Source organism: Nipponia nippon, unplaced genomic scaffold (assembly GCF_047370975.1).
Source record: "Nipponia nippon isolate SJK-2023a ecotype South Korea unplaced genomic scaffold, ASM4737097v1 scaffold_63, whole genome shotgun sequence".
Lineage (NCBI taxonomy): Eukaryota > Metazoa > Chordata > Aves > Pelecaniformes > Threskiornithidae > Nipponia > Nipponia nippon.
Window position 1 is genome coordinate 335388 of NW_028262384.1, and position 16254 is coordinate 351641.

The 16254-nt window shown below is 61.5% G+C and overlaps 1 protein-coding gene and 1 non-coding gene across 7 annotated transcripts; one reads left to right on the forward strand and one right to left on the reverse strand.

Moving 5' to 3' along the window:
- Nucleotides 1–3022: 3022 nt before the first annotated feature.
- On the forward strand, nt 3023–3095 carry TRNAF-GAA (transfer RNA phenylalanine (anticodon GAA)). Its single transcript has one exon. It is a non-coding gene; the product is annotated as a tRNA-Phe (tRNA).
- Nucleotides 3096–6083: 2988 nt separating this feature from the next.
- On the reverse strand, nt 6084–16051 carry LOC148051225 (antigen WC1.1-like). Of its 6 annotated transcripts, none has more exons than XM_087738274.1 (15): nt 15948–16051; nt 14684–14998; nt 13037–13345; nt 12484–12798; nt 11209–11535; nt 10807–11121; nt 10136–10450; nt 9592–9654; nt 9193–9507; nt 8780–8815; nt 8354–8491; nt 7534–7629; nt 7015–7086; nt 6646–6798; nt 6084–6327 (listed from the first exon to the last, which is right to left on the reverse strand). In XM_087738274.1, the coding sequence occupies exons 1-15, from the start codon at nt 16012–16014 to the stop codon at nt 6143–6145; spliced, it is 3021 nt and encodes a 1006-aa protein (XP_087594400.1). In that variant the 5' UTR covers nt 16015–16051; the 3' UTR covers nt 6084–6142. The 6 variants fall into 6 exon arrangements, with proteins under 6 accessions (XP_087594400.1, XP_087594397.1, XP_087594399.1 ...); XM_087738271.1 differs by having other exon boundaries at nt 6084–6399; XM_087738273.1 differs by having other exon boundaries at nt 7015–7098.
- Between the last annotated feature and the right edge of the window lie 203 nt (nt 16052–16254).

A 16254-nucleotide genomic window follows, 5' to 3' on the forward strand; every position in this document is an offset into this window, starting at 1 on the left:
TCTCCCTTTGGTGCCTGCAGGCAGTGCCCTCAGCCCTGCTCTGCTTTGCAGAGGAGCTGCTCCTGGGCAGAGCTGTCTCTCTGCAGCACTGCCCTCTTGCCAGGAGCTCCCTCCATCCCAGGAGCCCAGCCCAGCTCAGCAGCACAGGACCAGCCCAAGGCAGCACTTTCTCTGCCCCCTCTGGGCTCCCTCCAGGTGTCCCTGGGGCTCCAGGGGAACCTGCTGTGAAACAGCCTGAAGGAATCATCGATGTTCCCTCCCTTAGCTGGGGAGAGACACTTACTCCCAGCAGTGGCATTTCTCCTGTCAGCAAAAAGAGTTGCACATGAAAATCACGTTTTCTTTTCCCATCATTAGACAGGACACCCAGAGAGGGACAGGGAATGATCTCCTTTAGCCCTGCTGAGGGAAGGGATTCAGCTGAGTCAGTCAAGGCATCTCCTTCTGGGTTTGTAGGCCTGGGGCTAGAAGGGGACTAAACTTTATCCCATGCCTGCCACAACCCCACAGGTGGTGGGTTTCTTCTTGCCTCAGTTCACACAGGTGCACAAAATAGGCTCCTGCATGTGAGTTCCTTGTCTCAGCTCCCATGCTCATTACTGGGGGCAGAGGCCAGGAGGGAGTTGTTCAAACACAAACACCTGGTGACACTGGAGGTGCCAGAGGTGGTCAGGCAAAAATGCCAGGAGGCCTGGATGGAGGAACAAGGACCTCCTGGGCAAACTCAGACATGAAAAGCAAGCATGGAGAGGTTGGAAGCAGGGACAGGTAACCTGGGAGGAATACAGAGAGACTGTCCAAGCATGCAGAGACGCAGTCTGGAAAACCAAAGCCCAAGTAGAAGTGAACCTCATGAAGGATGTTAATGGCAAGAGGAAGGGTTTCTGTACTGACAGAGCTGACAAAAGCTCTGAAAACTGTGGGTCCATTGCTGAAGGAGGTGGGGGACTTATTGACACAGGACATGGGAAAGGCCATAGAATCATAGAATCATAGTATCGTCAAGGTTGGAAAAGACCCTTAAGATCATCGAGTCCAACCGTATCACTGCCAAGTCCATCTATACCATGTCCTCGAGCACCACATCTATCCGTTCTTGAAATACCTCCAAGGATGGAGACTCAACCACTTCCCTGGACAGCCTGTTCCAATGCTTGAGCACCCTTTTGGTGAAGAAGTTTTTCCTAATACCTAACCTAAACCTCCCCTGGCGCAGCTTGAGGCCATTTCCTCTCGTCCTAACACTCGTTAATAGGGAGAGGAGACCAACCCCCACCTCGCAACAACCTCCTTTCAGGTAGCTGTAGAGAGCAATAAGGTCTCCCTCAGCCTCCTCTTCTCCAGACTAAACAACCCCAGTTCCCTCAGCCGGTCCTCATAAGACTTGTGCTCTAGACCCTTCACCAGCTTCGTTGCCATGACATTGAATGCCTTCTTCACCTCCTCCTTTACTGGCAAGACAGGCCTTCAGCAATCCAGGTCCCAGAGACCAGTGGGGAAAGTCAGGAGCCAGGCAGCCATGGTGCAAGAGGATCAGGTCAGGGAATACGTAAGCAAACTGGACATACCGAAGTCTCTGGGCCCTGAGGGGATGCAGCCACGAGTGCTGAGGGAGCTGGAGGATGTCATTGCGAGGCCACTCTCAATAATCTTTTACCAGTCATCGAAACTGTAGGAAGTGGCTGAAGAGTGGAGGAAATCAAATGTCAGTCCTATCTTCAAGAAGAGCAAGAAGGAGGACCCAGGGAACTACAGGCCACTCAGCCTCACCTCTCTCCCTGGCAAGGTGATAGAGCAGCGAATGCTGGAAACTGTATTTCCAGGCACATTGTGCTGCTTTTGGCTGGGATGGAGATGATTTTCTTCATAGCAGCCCGTATGGTGCTATGTTTGGGATTTGTGACCAAAACAGTGTTGACAACACCCCAATGTTGTAGCTAGTGCTGAACTGGGTTTGCACAGCATCAAGGCCTTCTCTGCTTCTCTCTCTTCTTCCCCAGTGAGTAAACTGTATTTGTGGATGAGGGAAGAGCAGGGGACGTCATTTAGCAAGGCAAAGCTTTACACTGTGTCTTGGTGTCCAGGTGCAGGTTTTGGTAGCGGGGGGGCTGCAGGGGTGGTCTCTGTGAGAAGAGACCAGGGGCTGCGTCCATGCCAGGCAGAGCTGCTTCCAGCTGGCTCCAAACAGACCCATCGCTGGCCAAAGCTGAGCCCATCAACGAGGATGGTGGAACCTCTGTGAAAGTGTATTTAAGAAAGGTCACAACTGCCAAAGTGGGAGAGGAGTGAGGGAAACAATAGTGGGAGAAACAGCCCTGCAGGCACCACGGTTGGTGAAGAAGGAGGTGCTTCAGGCACCAGAGCAGGTTCCCTGCAGCCCATGGCAGAGAGCACGGTGGAGAAGGTAAGCCCTGCAGTCTGTGGAGGACCCAAGCCTGGAGACGTAGGATATTTCCTGCAAGAATGGTGGCTTGAGGAGAGCCCATGCTGGAGCAAGTTCATCTCAAAGGACTGTAGCCCACAAGACGGACCCCATGGGAAAAGTGTGAGAAGGAAGGAGCCACAGAGAGGAACTGTTCTGGACTGACCACAGCCTCCGTTCCCCATCCCCCTGCACTGCTCAGGGGCAGAAGAGTTGGGAACAAAGGGGTGAAGTGGAGCTGGGGAAAAAAGGGTGGTGGGAGGGAGGCCTTCCATGGGGAAGGAGATAAGGTCTTCCACCAGTCCCACAATTCTTCCACCCTCAGCCTTTACAGCTGCCCATGCCTGGCCTGCCCACTTACCTTTGCCACTGTCACATTTGTACAAGGCCCCCACGCATCTTGGCACAGCCAGTGCGAGCTGGCCTCCACCAAACCTGGAGCCCACGGGGCCTTGGAGGCAGGGAGGGGCCAGGTCCCCTCTGCCTGAGGCTGGGCACAGCTTTTCCCTGGGAACCTCCCTGAGGAGCCTCCTCCTGTGTGTCAGCCTGTGGCCTGGCACCGCTGCCACAGGGACAAGGGTTAGAATGGGGCAAGGCAGGGCTGAAGTAGCTCAGCTGGGAGAGCGTTAGACTGAAGATCTCAAGGTCCCTGCTTCAACCCCGGGCTTCAGCAATCATTTTCTCCCTTCCATGTTTGCAAAGCCCATCTGCCTTCTTCCAGCCTGCCCCAGCCCTGCTTGCTCCTTCACCTCTTGCCAGAGCACCATGGCGGCTCTGTAGCTGTAGATCTGTGGCTTAGAAGGAGCCTTCCTCCAGCACCAACAGGCCCCAGCCCCTCCCTGGGCAGGACTCTCCCTTCAGTGCTCCTCCGGGGTGGTCTCCAGCTGTCCCTCCTTCCCTGCTCCACAGGGATCGAGATCTCTCCTCTGCGGGGTCTCTGCAAAGACCCCGTCTCTCTCCTCTTTGTCATTCTCAGTGGTGCACACACTGGTCCCATCCTCACACACCTCCTTCACCTGGACCCCATTTCCCAGACCAAGACCACCATCCCCGCAGTCCCAGGGAGAGGCACTCCCTGGAGCTGAGGCCTCAATGGCGGCATCCTCCCTCCGGAGGGAGCTCTGTCCCAGTAAGACCTCTCATGTGCCCAGGACAGCTGACAAAGCCGTGCTGGGGATCATTCAGCTGGTGCTCTCCAGCTGTTCAGCACCTCCAGAGGAGTTTGGCTTTTTTCGTGACTGAGTGCAAGTGAGAGGACTGGGAGAGGGAGAGACTCTCTGTCCAAGCAAGGTTACTGTCTGGCCAGCTTTGAGCACAAGCTTGAAAATGCTTGGCCGCAGGGACAGAGCCTGCAGGACTCTCACTGCTCCCAAAGAGTCCTTCTAGGTTGTTCCTGAGCAAGAACAGGAGAGTCACTGAGAAGGACGGGCCCTGGGGCCATGTGTGCAAAGCAGACTGGATGAGCAGCTCATCCCCTTACCTCCTCCACTCCACCACTCCAGAAGGTCACGGTGACTGCGGTCTGGTTTTGATTCCCCCAAGCCCTCTCTGCCAGGCAGGGGCTCACTGGGGAACAACTCTATGGCACTGGGCGACACAATTGCCCCAGCTGTAGCACCACGAGGACACCACCCCTGCGTGTGGCCAAACCGTTGGCCTTTCAGTTAACAGCTGACCATGCTCACCCACTCTGCCACACAGAGCCCAGCCAGGGCTGTTGCAGGACACTGCTTTGCCATCAGCAGAGTCCTCAATGCCGAAGGAATGGAAAGGTCCCTGAGCCCAACCCACACCCCCAGCCCCAGGGAGAGGGAAGCTTGCCCTTCCCCCCACCTGCAGGGATGCTGGGGGGCAGAGGGGTGCAGGGTGAAGCCCAGCGCCTGGATGAGGGGCTGTGAGCTTTCTGCTCCTGTGTCCCCGCCACTGTCATACCTGCTGGGGCTGGCTGGGGTGTCCAGGGCACCACGGGCACCATAGGGCTAACTTCTGTGAGGCCACAGCCCAGGGAGGGCATTTCCCTCAGCCTCTTGCTCGGCTCCTGCTGTGCAGTTGGGGACAGATGTGACACAGAGGGCTGTAGCCCTGGGGGGCAGGGGAGGCTCAAGGGAAGGGCTTTGCTCCTCTCCATCAAAACACCCCAGGGTGGGCCAGAGCGTGGGAGCAGCGCCTGCAGCAAGAGCCTGCTTCTGCCCCATTGCCCTGCAGAGACGTGGAGGGGCAGTGCTCTGTAGTACAGCCCTGTGCCAGGATCAGGCCCCAGTGCAGAGGTAGTCCTGAATTTCCCCCATCTCAGGAGGGTTCCAATGCTCTTTTCTGCAGAGGGTCCCTGAGGCACCAAGGGGGACAACAGGACTGTGCTGGTCACGTCACGGGAGGAGAGTGTCTCTCCTGCTGGCAGGTGTCAAAGGGATGTAGCTCAGTGGCAGAACACCTGGGTTGTGAGATATGGCCTTTCACTGCAGGGTCTCCAGCCCCTGGGAACGGTGAGAAAGAAATTTCGAAGAAATAAGGTACAAAAGTGAAGCAAAGAAGGGGGGGGGGGGGCGGGGATGTCTTCTGAACACAGGACAGTGGGCACCAGTATGGACACTGACCTGCGGATTCAAGCCACCACAGGCAGACAACGCAGAAAAGCCCACTGTGTGTCCCATGCCACCTCCCCACCAGCTCTGCCCTCCCCAGCTGTACTATTTCTCCCTTATTCTGGCACCTGGCAGAGCTTTGCCTCCTCCTCCTCAGGGAGATGAGCCACAGGCCCTGGGGGTGTGTGAGGGGGCAGCACACCTGAGCAGAGAGAGCCCGTTTCATGGCATTTGGGGGCCTGAACAATCCGGCCCTGCAGGCTGGGTCTGTGCTCTGGAGCAAGGCAGGATCAGCACTGTGCCCCAGGTCTGGGCTTGCTCCTGCAGCTCCCGAGGACCTACCCGAGGGCGTGACAGTGAGACCCCAACCCTCTGCACTGCTGCCCCACGCTGGGCAGAGCACGACTGTGGGACATCCACGGGAAAGCAGTGTTTCCAGGGCGAGACCCCCAAGGGGATGGGTGACACACATGGGCACTGCAAACACAGCCTCCATCCCATGGGAAACCCCCACCGGGGCAGGCTCCAGCCCTGCATCTCCACAGGGAGAGATGGGCCCAGGGCTGGGGATGGAGGGGCTGGCTTGGGACCGGGGGCTGCCAGCAGGAAAGCTCTCGGGACCAGGGCAGAGGGGTGTGTGAGCCTGGGCTCCCCCTGGGCCCCTCCAGGGTCACCCCACGCCTGGTTGAGCTCCCAGCAGGGAATGGGGCAACACTGCTGTGGGAGAGGAAAGAGCAACTGGGGAACGCTGAGGTGAAGAGATGGGCACTCACAGGACCTTGGAGAGAGACATTTTGGCTGGAAACTGTGGCTGGCAGGATGGAAATGTCTCTGTCAGCAGGAATATTCCCCAGGGACCAGGGGCTCTCACAGCCCCACAATCTGACCCCGAGGCTGCTGTCTGTCCCTGAGATGTGCCCCTTCCCCACCACCATGTCTTTGTGCTCCGCTCCTCCCGATCAGCCTCAGGGAGACACCCTGACACCTGCCCATGCAAGCACCGGCTGTGGCTCAACTCCCTAAAGGCTTTTAATAAGAACAAATATGGAGGCATGATGCAAAAACAGGGGAATAAAAAGAGAGGAAATGCCCGGCTGTTTCTGCTGCCCGTGGGAAAAGGGAGACGGTTCCCTGGTGCTCACGGCTCTCCCAGCTGCACAGACCTCTCCTCCCTCCTGGCTGCACCCAGCTGCACGGCAGGGACGGGCTCTCCTGGCGCGGGGCTCAGGGACTGTTGTGCACTGAGCTCCGGTGGCACAGCCTGTGTGTCCTCAGGGGGATGTGCCAGAGACACCTCTTCAGCATCGTCATAGCCTGTGCTCTCTGGGGACAGGGACCAGGCATCTCCCTCAGCTCCAGGGGCCCCAGCACGTCTCTGGGAGCACAGCTTTGCCCCTGCAAGCAGCAAGGCAGCCATTGCACGTTCTCCCCATGGGGTGCCCCTCCTGCTCTGTACATCACCTTCCTCCCTTCTCCTCACCAGTCCTGAGACGTTCAGCTCCCTCTCCCACCCCTGGGCCTCCAAAGAAAATTCTGGGGGCACAATCCCTCATCCCAAAATTTTGGGCCTTCCAGTACAACAATTCATCCGGCACCAGGGATGGCAGCCCAGGATCCGGCAGCGCTCTCTTTCCCTCTCACCTCCAGGTGCATCCCTGGGTCCTGCTGCCTCCTGTGGTGCCCTGCCCATTTCCCAGTCTCCCTGCCCAGGGGCACGATCCTCCCCAGGGTCAGAAACCTCCCTGGCATCATCATAGCCATCCGCTGGGTCACCTCCGGGCAGGACTGGGACGTCTGAAAGGAGAGGGGAGCTGGTGACAGGGAGAAGATACATTTGCAGAGCAGAGGATGGGAGGATGCGCAGGGACATGGGGCTCAGACACCGGTGTTGGCAGCACCACAGGAGACACCCCCATGTCCTCCCCAGCTCCGACAGAGACACTCAGTGACACCGCTGTTCTTCCCATGTCTGCAGGGAGGAGAGATCCACTCCTTCCCGCACCCTATTACCTGCTGCTGATCCCGGACCATCCTCCTCCTTGCTGTCCCCGGGGTAGGGCTGCAGCTTGGTCAGGGACCCCTCTGAAGAGAAGCCTGGAGAGAGGCGCAGAGGCTGTTAGGGGAGTGCGCTCTGCTGACCAGGCTTGTGGTCAGTGCTGCTGGGGACGGGGGACCCACAGAGGCAGGGCTGAGTGGGGAGAAGGGTTCAGGACTCACCCTGCTCCCCTGGGACAAACCCTGTCTCAAAGGGGCTCCCAGAGCTGCCCCGGGACAGCCCCTTCCCTCCTCCCTCACGTGTCCCAGAGGGGTGCAGGGACAGGCAGAGAGGGGCTGTCCCCAGCTGGGACGGGAAGAACTGGTGGGGAGGAAGCTCCTCTCTTGGGCCCGGGACCTGGCTGCTCTCCCCACAGCCCCCACAGCCCCAGCACTGCAGGGACCATGGGCCAGGGGACTGCAGGGGTCAGCCATGGGTGGGGTTGACAGGGAAGAGGCTGGCAGATGTGCCCCCTGGGAGGAACCCCCACCCACCTGAGCCACTGAACCTCGCCTGCTTCTCCCACGCCGGGCTGTAACCGATCTCCTCATACACGGCCTCAGGGAAGGGCTCCCAAGCTCTCCCAGAGCCTGTGGACAGCAGCAGGGCTGGCCCAGGGACAGGCAGAGACGGGACGGGATCCCGCCCTGCTCCCTCAGCTTTGGTCCCCTGAGGCAGCAAAAGCCTATTGCCATAGGACAGCCCTGCTGTGCTGTCTGGTCACCGCTACCACTTCCTCAGTGAGGGCAATGTCCCCATGGACATAGTCTGGGGCAGCGACACAATCGCACCGTCCCCTCAGAAACAGCCCCTGTGCCCCTCTGGCCCCTGGGTCAGCTCCCTCATGCTGAGCTTGGAGCAGCTCCCGCCTTCCCTCTTCCCCTGGAGCTGCCCCCTCTCTGCCCCATGGATCCTGCGGGGAGGTCAAGGCTGCACAGAGGAACAGCCTGGGGGCCTGAAACCATGGGGATCGACCCTGCTGCCCTGTGTTCCTCCTGGCATCTCCCCTGCCCCACAGCCCCCTCCACAGCTGCCCACAGCGCTGCCAGTGTGATGTCCTCCTCTGTCTCCCCTCTGCTCCCATCTCCCCCACCCCAGCTCTGCCATTTCTGTCCTCAACCCATCCCTACCTCCCCCCGTGTCTGCACTCTCTCTGCCCCTTGCTGCTGGTGGCCCATGGTCAGGCAGTCAAGGAGGCGGTGCATGGGAATGAAGGCAGCACACACCCTTATCCCCCCAGCTCTGCCTGTGCCACTCACTCACACCTCACAGCACCCCTGGCCTTGCCAGGAGGCATCTTTCCCCACCACCCACCTCCGCGCCCAGCCCTGGCGCTTCGCACTTGCCCGGCCAGGAGGGCCAGGACAAGGAAGAGAAGGGCCCCCAGGTTGATGCAGATGATGACGGGCAATGAGACTCTCCCGCTGACGGTCGGACGGCCCCGGGTGGGATCTGCATGGCAGGAGCACAAAAAGGTTAGCACCAGGCCTGGGAGAGGTGGGGGGCTGGGACACCCCAGTCCTGACCCCCATTACACCAGGGGTAGATGACCCCAGGAGTGAGTCATGAGGAAGATCCCACCCTGATGGGGAAATGACAGACCTCCCCAACCCCACCGCCCCACTGGTCTCCCAGTGCACTTTCTGGGAGATTCACATCCCGGCAAGGAGCTCCTTCCCTCCCGCCATGGGTCACACTTGGCCCTGAGAAGACCCAGTACCATCGGGGAGGACAGGTTACCTGGTCGGGGGGTTGGTGCTGCTGTCGTGGGTGCAGCTGTAGAAGAGGAGAAGGAGAGCTGGGCTGAGAGGGTGGGTGTGCAGGTACCAGGGAGCTTCCTCTCTCACACGCCGTATGTGCGTGTATGTGCATGTATCCCTGACACAGCCCACCCAAATTGCCCCTCCTGCAAAACTGGTCAGGGTGGCCAGGACAGAGCCCAGGGCCCTGCTCTGGCTATTGGGCAGCATGGCACAGGTAGCCCAGGAGATGCCCCTGGGGGCTGCAGGGCCCTGCAGGCAGAAGCCAGAGGACATCCAGCCCCACAGAGGCTGCTGCCCACTTGGCACCAGGCTCCCAGGCTCCACAAGGACGGCCTTGCTCTCAGGAGCTCTGCCAAGAGCTCCAGCAAGGGTCCCAGCCCTGCCGCTCACCTGAGCAGCGCACGGCAGCATCCTCCTTGTGCCGGCAGGCACCGCTGTCCCCAGGCCGAGCCCAGCAGTCCTGCAGAGATGGCTCTGTCCCCCGGCACTCCACCTGCTCCAGCCAGATGGGGCCCGTCCCCTCCCCAAACGCAGCCTCGTCCAGGGCAGACACCGCGGGGCCACAGCCCAGCTGCCTGCAGGCCACCTCGGCATCCCGCATGTCCCAGGAGTCGTCACACACCGTCCCCCAGGAGCCGCGATGCCAGACCTCCACTCTGCCCGAGCACCCACTCTCGCCTCCCACGGCACGAATCTTCTCCCTGTCTGGAGAAGGCAGAGACCTCCCAGGGCACCGGGACAGCAGGCACAGCCCTGCCAGGCCAGAGGGGCATGCAGAGGAGCAGCTACCTGTGCAGCTCGTGGAGTCTGGGCACACGGTCCCCAGGGTCGGGGCTGTTTCTGGCCGTCTCCCTGCAGAAGGAAATGCTGCGGTGAAGGGGCTGCTGAAGGGGGTCGTGCAGCAGAGTGTGGGGCTGAGCTCTGCTCATGCCTCCCCGTGCCGCCTCGCTCACGGCAGCAGCTGAACCCCAGTCCTTCAGGGGACACGCACGGCAATGTGGGGGACCCTGACTGCTCAGCCCCAGAGGGACCCTGGTTCACAGAGCAGCAGGAGGGTGTCCATGGAGGGGATGCTCCTTGGAGCCCTGGCTGGTCTCTTCTGAGACCTTGCCTGCAGACACCTCTGCCTCCCCCGGGCGCTGCTAGGAGCCCGGCTGGGAACTGCTGGGGAATGTGTGGGGCTCTGAGAGCTGAAGTCCCATTTGTGCCACCACAAGCAGCAGGGTCTGGCACGTAAAGTGAAAGCCCCTGTGGGCCCCGTCTCTGCGCTTGACTGTGCCCAGCAGGGAGCAGGAGCTGGGGGGACGCTGGTGCCCAGGGAGCTCCGAATTACCATTGCAGGTGATGTGGGTCTCGTCTCGCAGGTCATCACACGACTGTGGGTCCCAGGGAGCAGAAGGACACTGCCAGAAGGAGCTGTGTCTCTCCCCACACTCCACGCGATCCAGCCAGGTGGGGCCAGACACCCTACCATAGGGCAGGCGTGTCTCCAGCGTCCCTCCATCCCCACAGCCCAGCTCCTTGCATGCCAGCGACACCGTTTGGGGAGTCATTGAGTTGGAGCAAACGGTCCCCCATGTGCCATTGTAGAACACCTGCAGGCGCCCGGAGCAGTTGGTGCTGTTGTGCAGCCTCAGGGCCATGAAATCTGGGAGGAAAGACCCCAGAGGGGAACAGGCTGCTCTGGGGCTATGGGAGCAGAGAAGCCTCTTCACCCCGCAGGCCCTCAGCCAGGCAGAGGCACGGCCAGCAAGTCACCCTTTTGCCAGGGGCAGAGAGAAGTCCCTGACGGACAGACACCCATGCCCTCCCCGCTAAGCCTTGGGGACAGCTCAGCTTCCAAGGGGCCCCCAGTGGGACCGAGGGGGTTTGTGCATGGGTGTCCCCAGGACAGGCTCAGGCAGGGGCTCAGAGGCAGCCAGGGACAGCCTCGGCCGTTGCTGGATCTCCCCTCGTCCCGGCCTCCCCGGGCACTGGGCTCCCACCACAGCTCCCAGCACAGACCTGAGCAGACGACTCCTGCGTCCTCTTTGTGCCCGCAGTCGTGCTGCCCCCAGGACCCTGCTGGGCAGTCCCAGAGAGCAGCTTCGGCCCCGGAGCAGTTCACGCTCTCCAGCCATATCTGACCGGAGCCTTCCCCAAACCGAGCGGAGCCAACCGCCTCCACCGCCCCTCCGCAGCCCAGCTGCTGGCAAACGACGGCGGCATCAGACAGGTCCCAGCCGTCATCGCAGACAGTCCCCCAGCTGCCCTGGTGGTAGATCTCCACTCTGCCAGCACAGCGCCCGGGCCCGTTCACCAGCCGGACCTGCCGGCTCCCTGCAGCAGGAAGAAACCCCAGCTGCCATGAGGGGGCGGCTGCCCACCCAGCCCAGAGCCTGGGGGGGCCTGTGCAGTGCCACTCACCCCAGCAAACGACCCCCACGTCCTCTGCAATCCCTGCTGCCAGCGCGCTCTCAGGCACGGAGGTGTTGCAGAGGGTCAGGTTGGCCTCGTGCCCTGCGCACCGGACCCCTCGCAGCCCCACGGGACCCGTCCCTCTCTGCGGCTTCGGGGGGTTGTAGGCTCTCTCTGCCTCTCCGCACCGCAGCTGCCGGCACACCACGCTGGCCTCCTGCATGTCCCACTGCTCATCCAAGACTCGGCCCCACGTCCCGCGCTGCAAGATCTCCACTCGCCCGTCGCACCGGCTCCCTCCACCCACCAGCCGCAGGGATGGGGAGCTGCCTGGGCCTGGGGAGAGCAGCCATGCCCCAGCCCTCAGCACCACCAGACAGCCCACAAACCTGCAGCACCTCTCCAGGCTCTCCAACCCTCACAACCCCCTGCAGCTCACCCGCCTGCCCCCAGCCCTCTGCGGTCAGCTTCAGGAGCAGCTTTCCACAGGCTTGGTTCCCCAGTCCCTGAGCCTTCCTGAGCAAGACACTCTCTTGGCTCTTGGTGGGGCAGAGCCACCCAACACGTCCCTGCTGAGGCAGATGGGGCAGCTCCCGCAGGAGGGAGCAGCAGCCGGCGGTGGCCTGGGGACAGGCAGCCCCAGGACAAGCCTTGCCCCACCTCAGCGCTGCCATTGGCACTGCTGAGCCATGGGGCAGAGCACCCACGCCTCTGCCCCTCTGCATCCCTGGGCATCTGGGCCTGGGAGCCTGTGTCCCTGGCAGGGAGCAGAGCAAGGGGGGCCTTCCGGATCAAACAGGACAGGACTAGGACTTGTGCTGACCAGAAGCGAGGGCAAAGCCCAGCCCTGCTCTGTAGTTCACACCCAGGCCTGCTGCTGGGGGCACCTAGGCAGCCCCCACGGGTGTGGGATTGGGCTCTGTGGGGGTCTCTGTGGGGCTGGGACAGGGCTGTCTGCAGCCAGAGGGATGGAGCTGAGCCCCACAGCCCCATCCTGGGTCTGTCCTGCAGCAGGAGAGCCGAGAACCCTGGGCCTGACGATGGCCCCAGGGCCTGAGTCCCTGCTCTGGGGGAGCAGAGATGCCTGACCCTGTTCACTCCTCAGCTCTCACACATCAGAGTGGTCAGTCTGAGCAGATAAAGCTCTCCAGAGCATTCCTGGTGAAGCCAGGATTTCTGAAGGGAGAAATGCAGCCTGCTGCTGCCATGGGGTCCCTTGCTTTGGGTGGCCATGTCACACCCAAGGGACAAATGGAGTTAACACAGCGTTTTCCCAGCACTCACCTGAGCAAATGACAGCGGCATCGTTCTCATGGGAGCACGGTGAGGCCCCCAGGGCGGTCACTGGGCACTGTCCCAGGTGGGCTTCAGTCCCATCACAGTGGAATGAGTCTCTCCAGACAGGTCCCATGCCTCTCCCAAAATGCCCTCCTCTGGGAATGGACTCAGCAAACCCGCAGTCGAGGTGACGACAGAGAACGTGGGCGTCCGAGAGATCCCAGCGGGAGGCACAGAGGGTGCCCCAGGACCCCAGCACCTGGACCTCCACCCTCCCCTCACACGCCATCCTGCCGTTCACCAGCCTGAACCCTGTGTACTCTGCGGACAGAGAAGGATGAGAGAGGGCGGACTTGTGCTCTCGCTTCCTCAGGAGCTGGAGGAGCAGCCAAATGGAGGAGAGCCTGCCTTTCTCCTCTTTCTGCATGATTTTAGGGCTGGAGGCAACGACATCACCCTTCCAGCCCTCACACCCAGCACAGCATGGCACTGTCCCTGCCCTGCTCCCCTTGGCCCCAGCACACCCCCAGATATGGAACACCCCACCCTCAGTCCTTACGTGAACAGGTGATACCAGCGGCGTTCGTGTGGGTGCAGGGCTGGTCTCTGCGCGATCCCCTGGGGCAGGAGAAGAGGAAGGATTCATTCCCCACACACTGCAGCTCTCTGTCCCACATGGCACCAACACCTTCTCCAAAGTCAGCTGCCCTGGGCACAGGCAGGGCTGCACCACACTGCAACTCCCTGCAGACCACGTCGGCAACTTTGGGACCAAAGTCTGAGTCACAGACAGTTTTCCACTGGTTCCCATCACGGATCTCCACGCGTCCTGAGCAGGGGCTCTCCCCTCCGACCAGCCGGACAAATCCTGGAGCAAGCAAAGACCCCAGAGAGTTCCCAGAGCCCTCTGGCAGTTACATGCCCACGTCCCACCTGGTCTGCAAGGTGGCCACAGGCACAGAGCCCCACGACCCTCCCAGCAGCTCCCAGTGGCTGCTGATGGCACAAACACACCAGGGACACCCTGCCGCTCCTCAGACATCAGCACAGCACTTGTGGCCTTGTTTCTCTCCCAAACCCCCAGCCGTAGGCACTGCTCAGACAAACTGCTGCCATTTTGGAGACCCTGGGCTTCCTGGCAGCGCTCCGAGCACTTGGGGCCCAGGGCCACTGGCCAAGGCACTGTTGGCTGCTGCAGCCTGATCTGCCCACTGAGCTCAGGGCCTGGCTGAGGAACCCTTGGAATCGCCAGAAACACACCCTTCTCTCAGGGCAGTCTCAGGCTGTTGGGGCACTGCTGTTAGATGGGCCATTTCACGGGGTACAGCTATGGCACAGCTCTAGGTACAGTCAGTGTCTGTGCCAGCCCCCCACTCTGGCACCTGCCCAGGGAGGGGGTCCTCAGCCAGGGCCAGAGTGCACTGCCAGGCACGCACATCCCCACCAACGGCCAGGCAGAGGGCAGGAGAGCGGGCAGAGGAGCAGCCCTGCGCTGACACGAGCTCCCCGTGCAAGGACAGGCACCGAGGACAGTGCAAGGGCTGGCAAAGCCCCTGTGGCACAGGGCAGCCGGGGCTGGGGTAGGCAGGAGAGGCTGGGCAGCAGGTCACCACTGACAGCACGGGGCCATGTCCACGTGGGCTGGCTCTCACGGGGTGACCCTGGGAGAGGAATGGGGTGCCATGTGCCCCTCTGCTCCTCTGCTCAAGGCCAGTGCTTTCCCCTGCTGAGGAGCCCCTTTGCTTAGGCCGAGGGACTCATGCCTGCCAGGAGGCACAACCTGAAAAACCCCGGCCACTCTGCGCCCTTCCCCGGAGATGTGGGTGGCCGCATGAGCAGCTCTCGGTGCCTCTGGCATGGGGGGACCTGGCCCCTGGCAATGCCAGACAGGTCCTGGCTGAATGGGAGGAGAAAGATGGGCACCAACAGACACCAAGGGGCAGGGAGGGGGTTTCACCTGAGCCCCAGGCACCAACGGAGTCTGGGCTGAGCCCCCTCAGGGACCAGGAAGGGTGTGCGCACCCAGGGTGGGCTCTCACGGGGCTTTCCTCAGGCACTGGCAGAAGCAGCAACATATGTCCCAGCTCAGCAGTGCAACTGGCCACACTGGGCCCTGATCTGGTGTCTGCTCATTCCTTCCTGAGGGCACAGCCAGTTCCCTCCCTGCATCCTGGCCTCAAAGGTGGGGAAAGGGCTGACCCCTTACCTGAACACGTCACTCCAGCATCCTCACTGTGAGCACAGTTGTGTTTACCCCACCCACGGTGTCTGCAGTCAGACAGGGCAGACTCGGTGCCACCACAGCCAACATCATCCATCCAAATGGGGCCAGATCCTGGCCCAAAGTGTGCATTCTTAGGAGCTCCGACAGCAGACCCACAGCCCAGCTGCTTACAAACCACTGCAGCATCGGCCATGTCCCAGGAGTCATCACACACGGTCCCCCACTGGCCCTGGTGTTTCACCTCCACTCTCCCAGCACAGCGCCTGCCGCCATCCTCCAGCCTCACCTCCGCAGCCCCTTCAAACACCAAAACACAGGACCGGTCAGGAGAGGGCTGAGCCCCAGACTGCAGGTCTGGGAGTCGAGTCACAGCACCAGGCTGGGAGCCCTCTCCTCTCTGAGCTGTCCCTGGGGAAGTGTGGGGGTCCCTCCTCTCCCCATGGGCTGTGCAGGCTGCAGGTGCCAATTCCGGCCCTGCTGGGCCATTCGCTGCCCCACAGCCCTTGGCACCTCCTCCCACTCCAACAGCCCCCTGCCCATGCCCACCCACACATCGTGCCCCAGGCGCTGCACAGGGCACCATCTCCTCCCCAGCCATGCACACCCTGGAAAGCCCCATGCCCCCAGGCCCACAGCTTCCCCTGCCCACCACCTGCCCTGCCACCACCCAAACCCACACCACCCCCAGGGCTTCCCAGGTCCTCAGGGAGCACCGAGATGATCCCAAGTGTGTCCCCTCCTCATCCCAGGCATCAGCCCAGCCCCTGTGCTTGGCCGGAGCCCCCAGGAAGGAAACTTCTCTGCCACCTGTGGGTGCACACAGCCCAGTCCCCTTCTCTCTGTGGGGCATAAACTGCCTTCCTTGGGTCGGGGTTCCCCTGCACCCTGGGGCAGGGAGCAGCACACAAACCCTCCGGGGCACCCTGGAGATTGGCTGTGCCCTGGGGATCGCTGAGTGCTGCCATCACCACCTGGGCCACTGCCAGCCTCAGGGGCACAGACCTGGGGAACAAGGGGTCCCAAAAGGGTCACCCAGGATGGGGGGGGGGGGTCCATAAATGCAGGCAGGCACAGGCTGCCTTAAACACAGAGAGGCAGAGGGAAAGGCAGAAGGTCCACGGACCTGAGCACCTTCTGACCCTTGTCTGAGCGGAGCCTGGAAAGAAACCCCATTCCCAAAGGGATCCCGATGACCCTGCTGGTAACTGCTGCCCCTGGGCTGTGAAACGAAGGAACCGGCACTTACCCCTGCACAGCTGCACCCAGAGGAGCAGCCACAGCACCCGAGGGGACAGGACTGCCTCCATCCCCATCCTGAGCCTCCTGCCCTGCTGGCACAGCCCTGCTGCGCCCCACTCCCTGCCACGGCTCCTGGGGACTCACGGGGACAACAACGATGGGAGGGTAATATATCTCTGCAGATGCCGACCCAGCTGCAGGAGGAGCCAATCAAAGCAGCAGCAGCACCTTTTGAGACATTATCGGGAGCTATCTCCCCTCCGACACAGCCCAGCCCTCCAATGAACTTCTCCAGCGCCGTTCATGACCATATA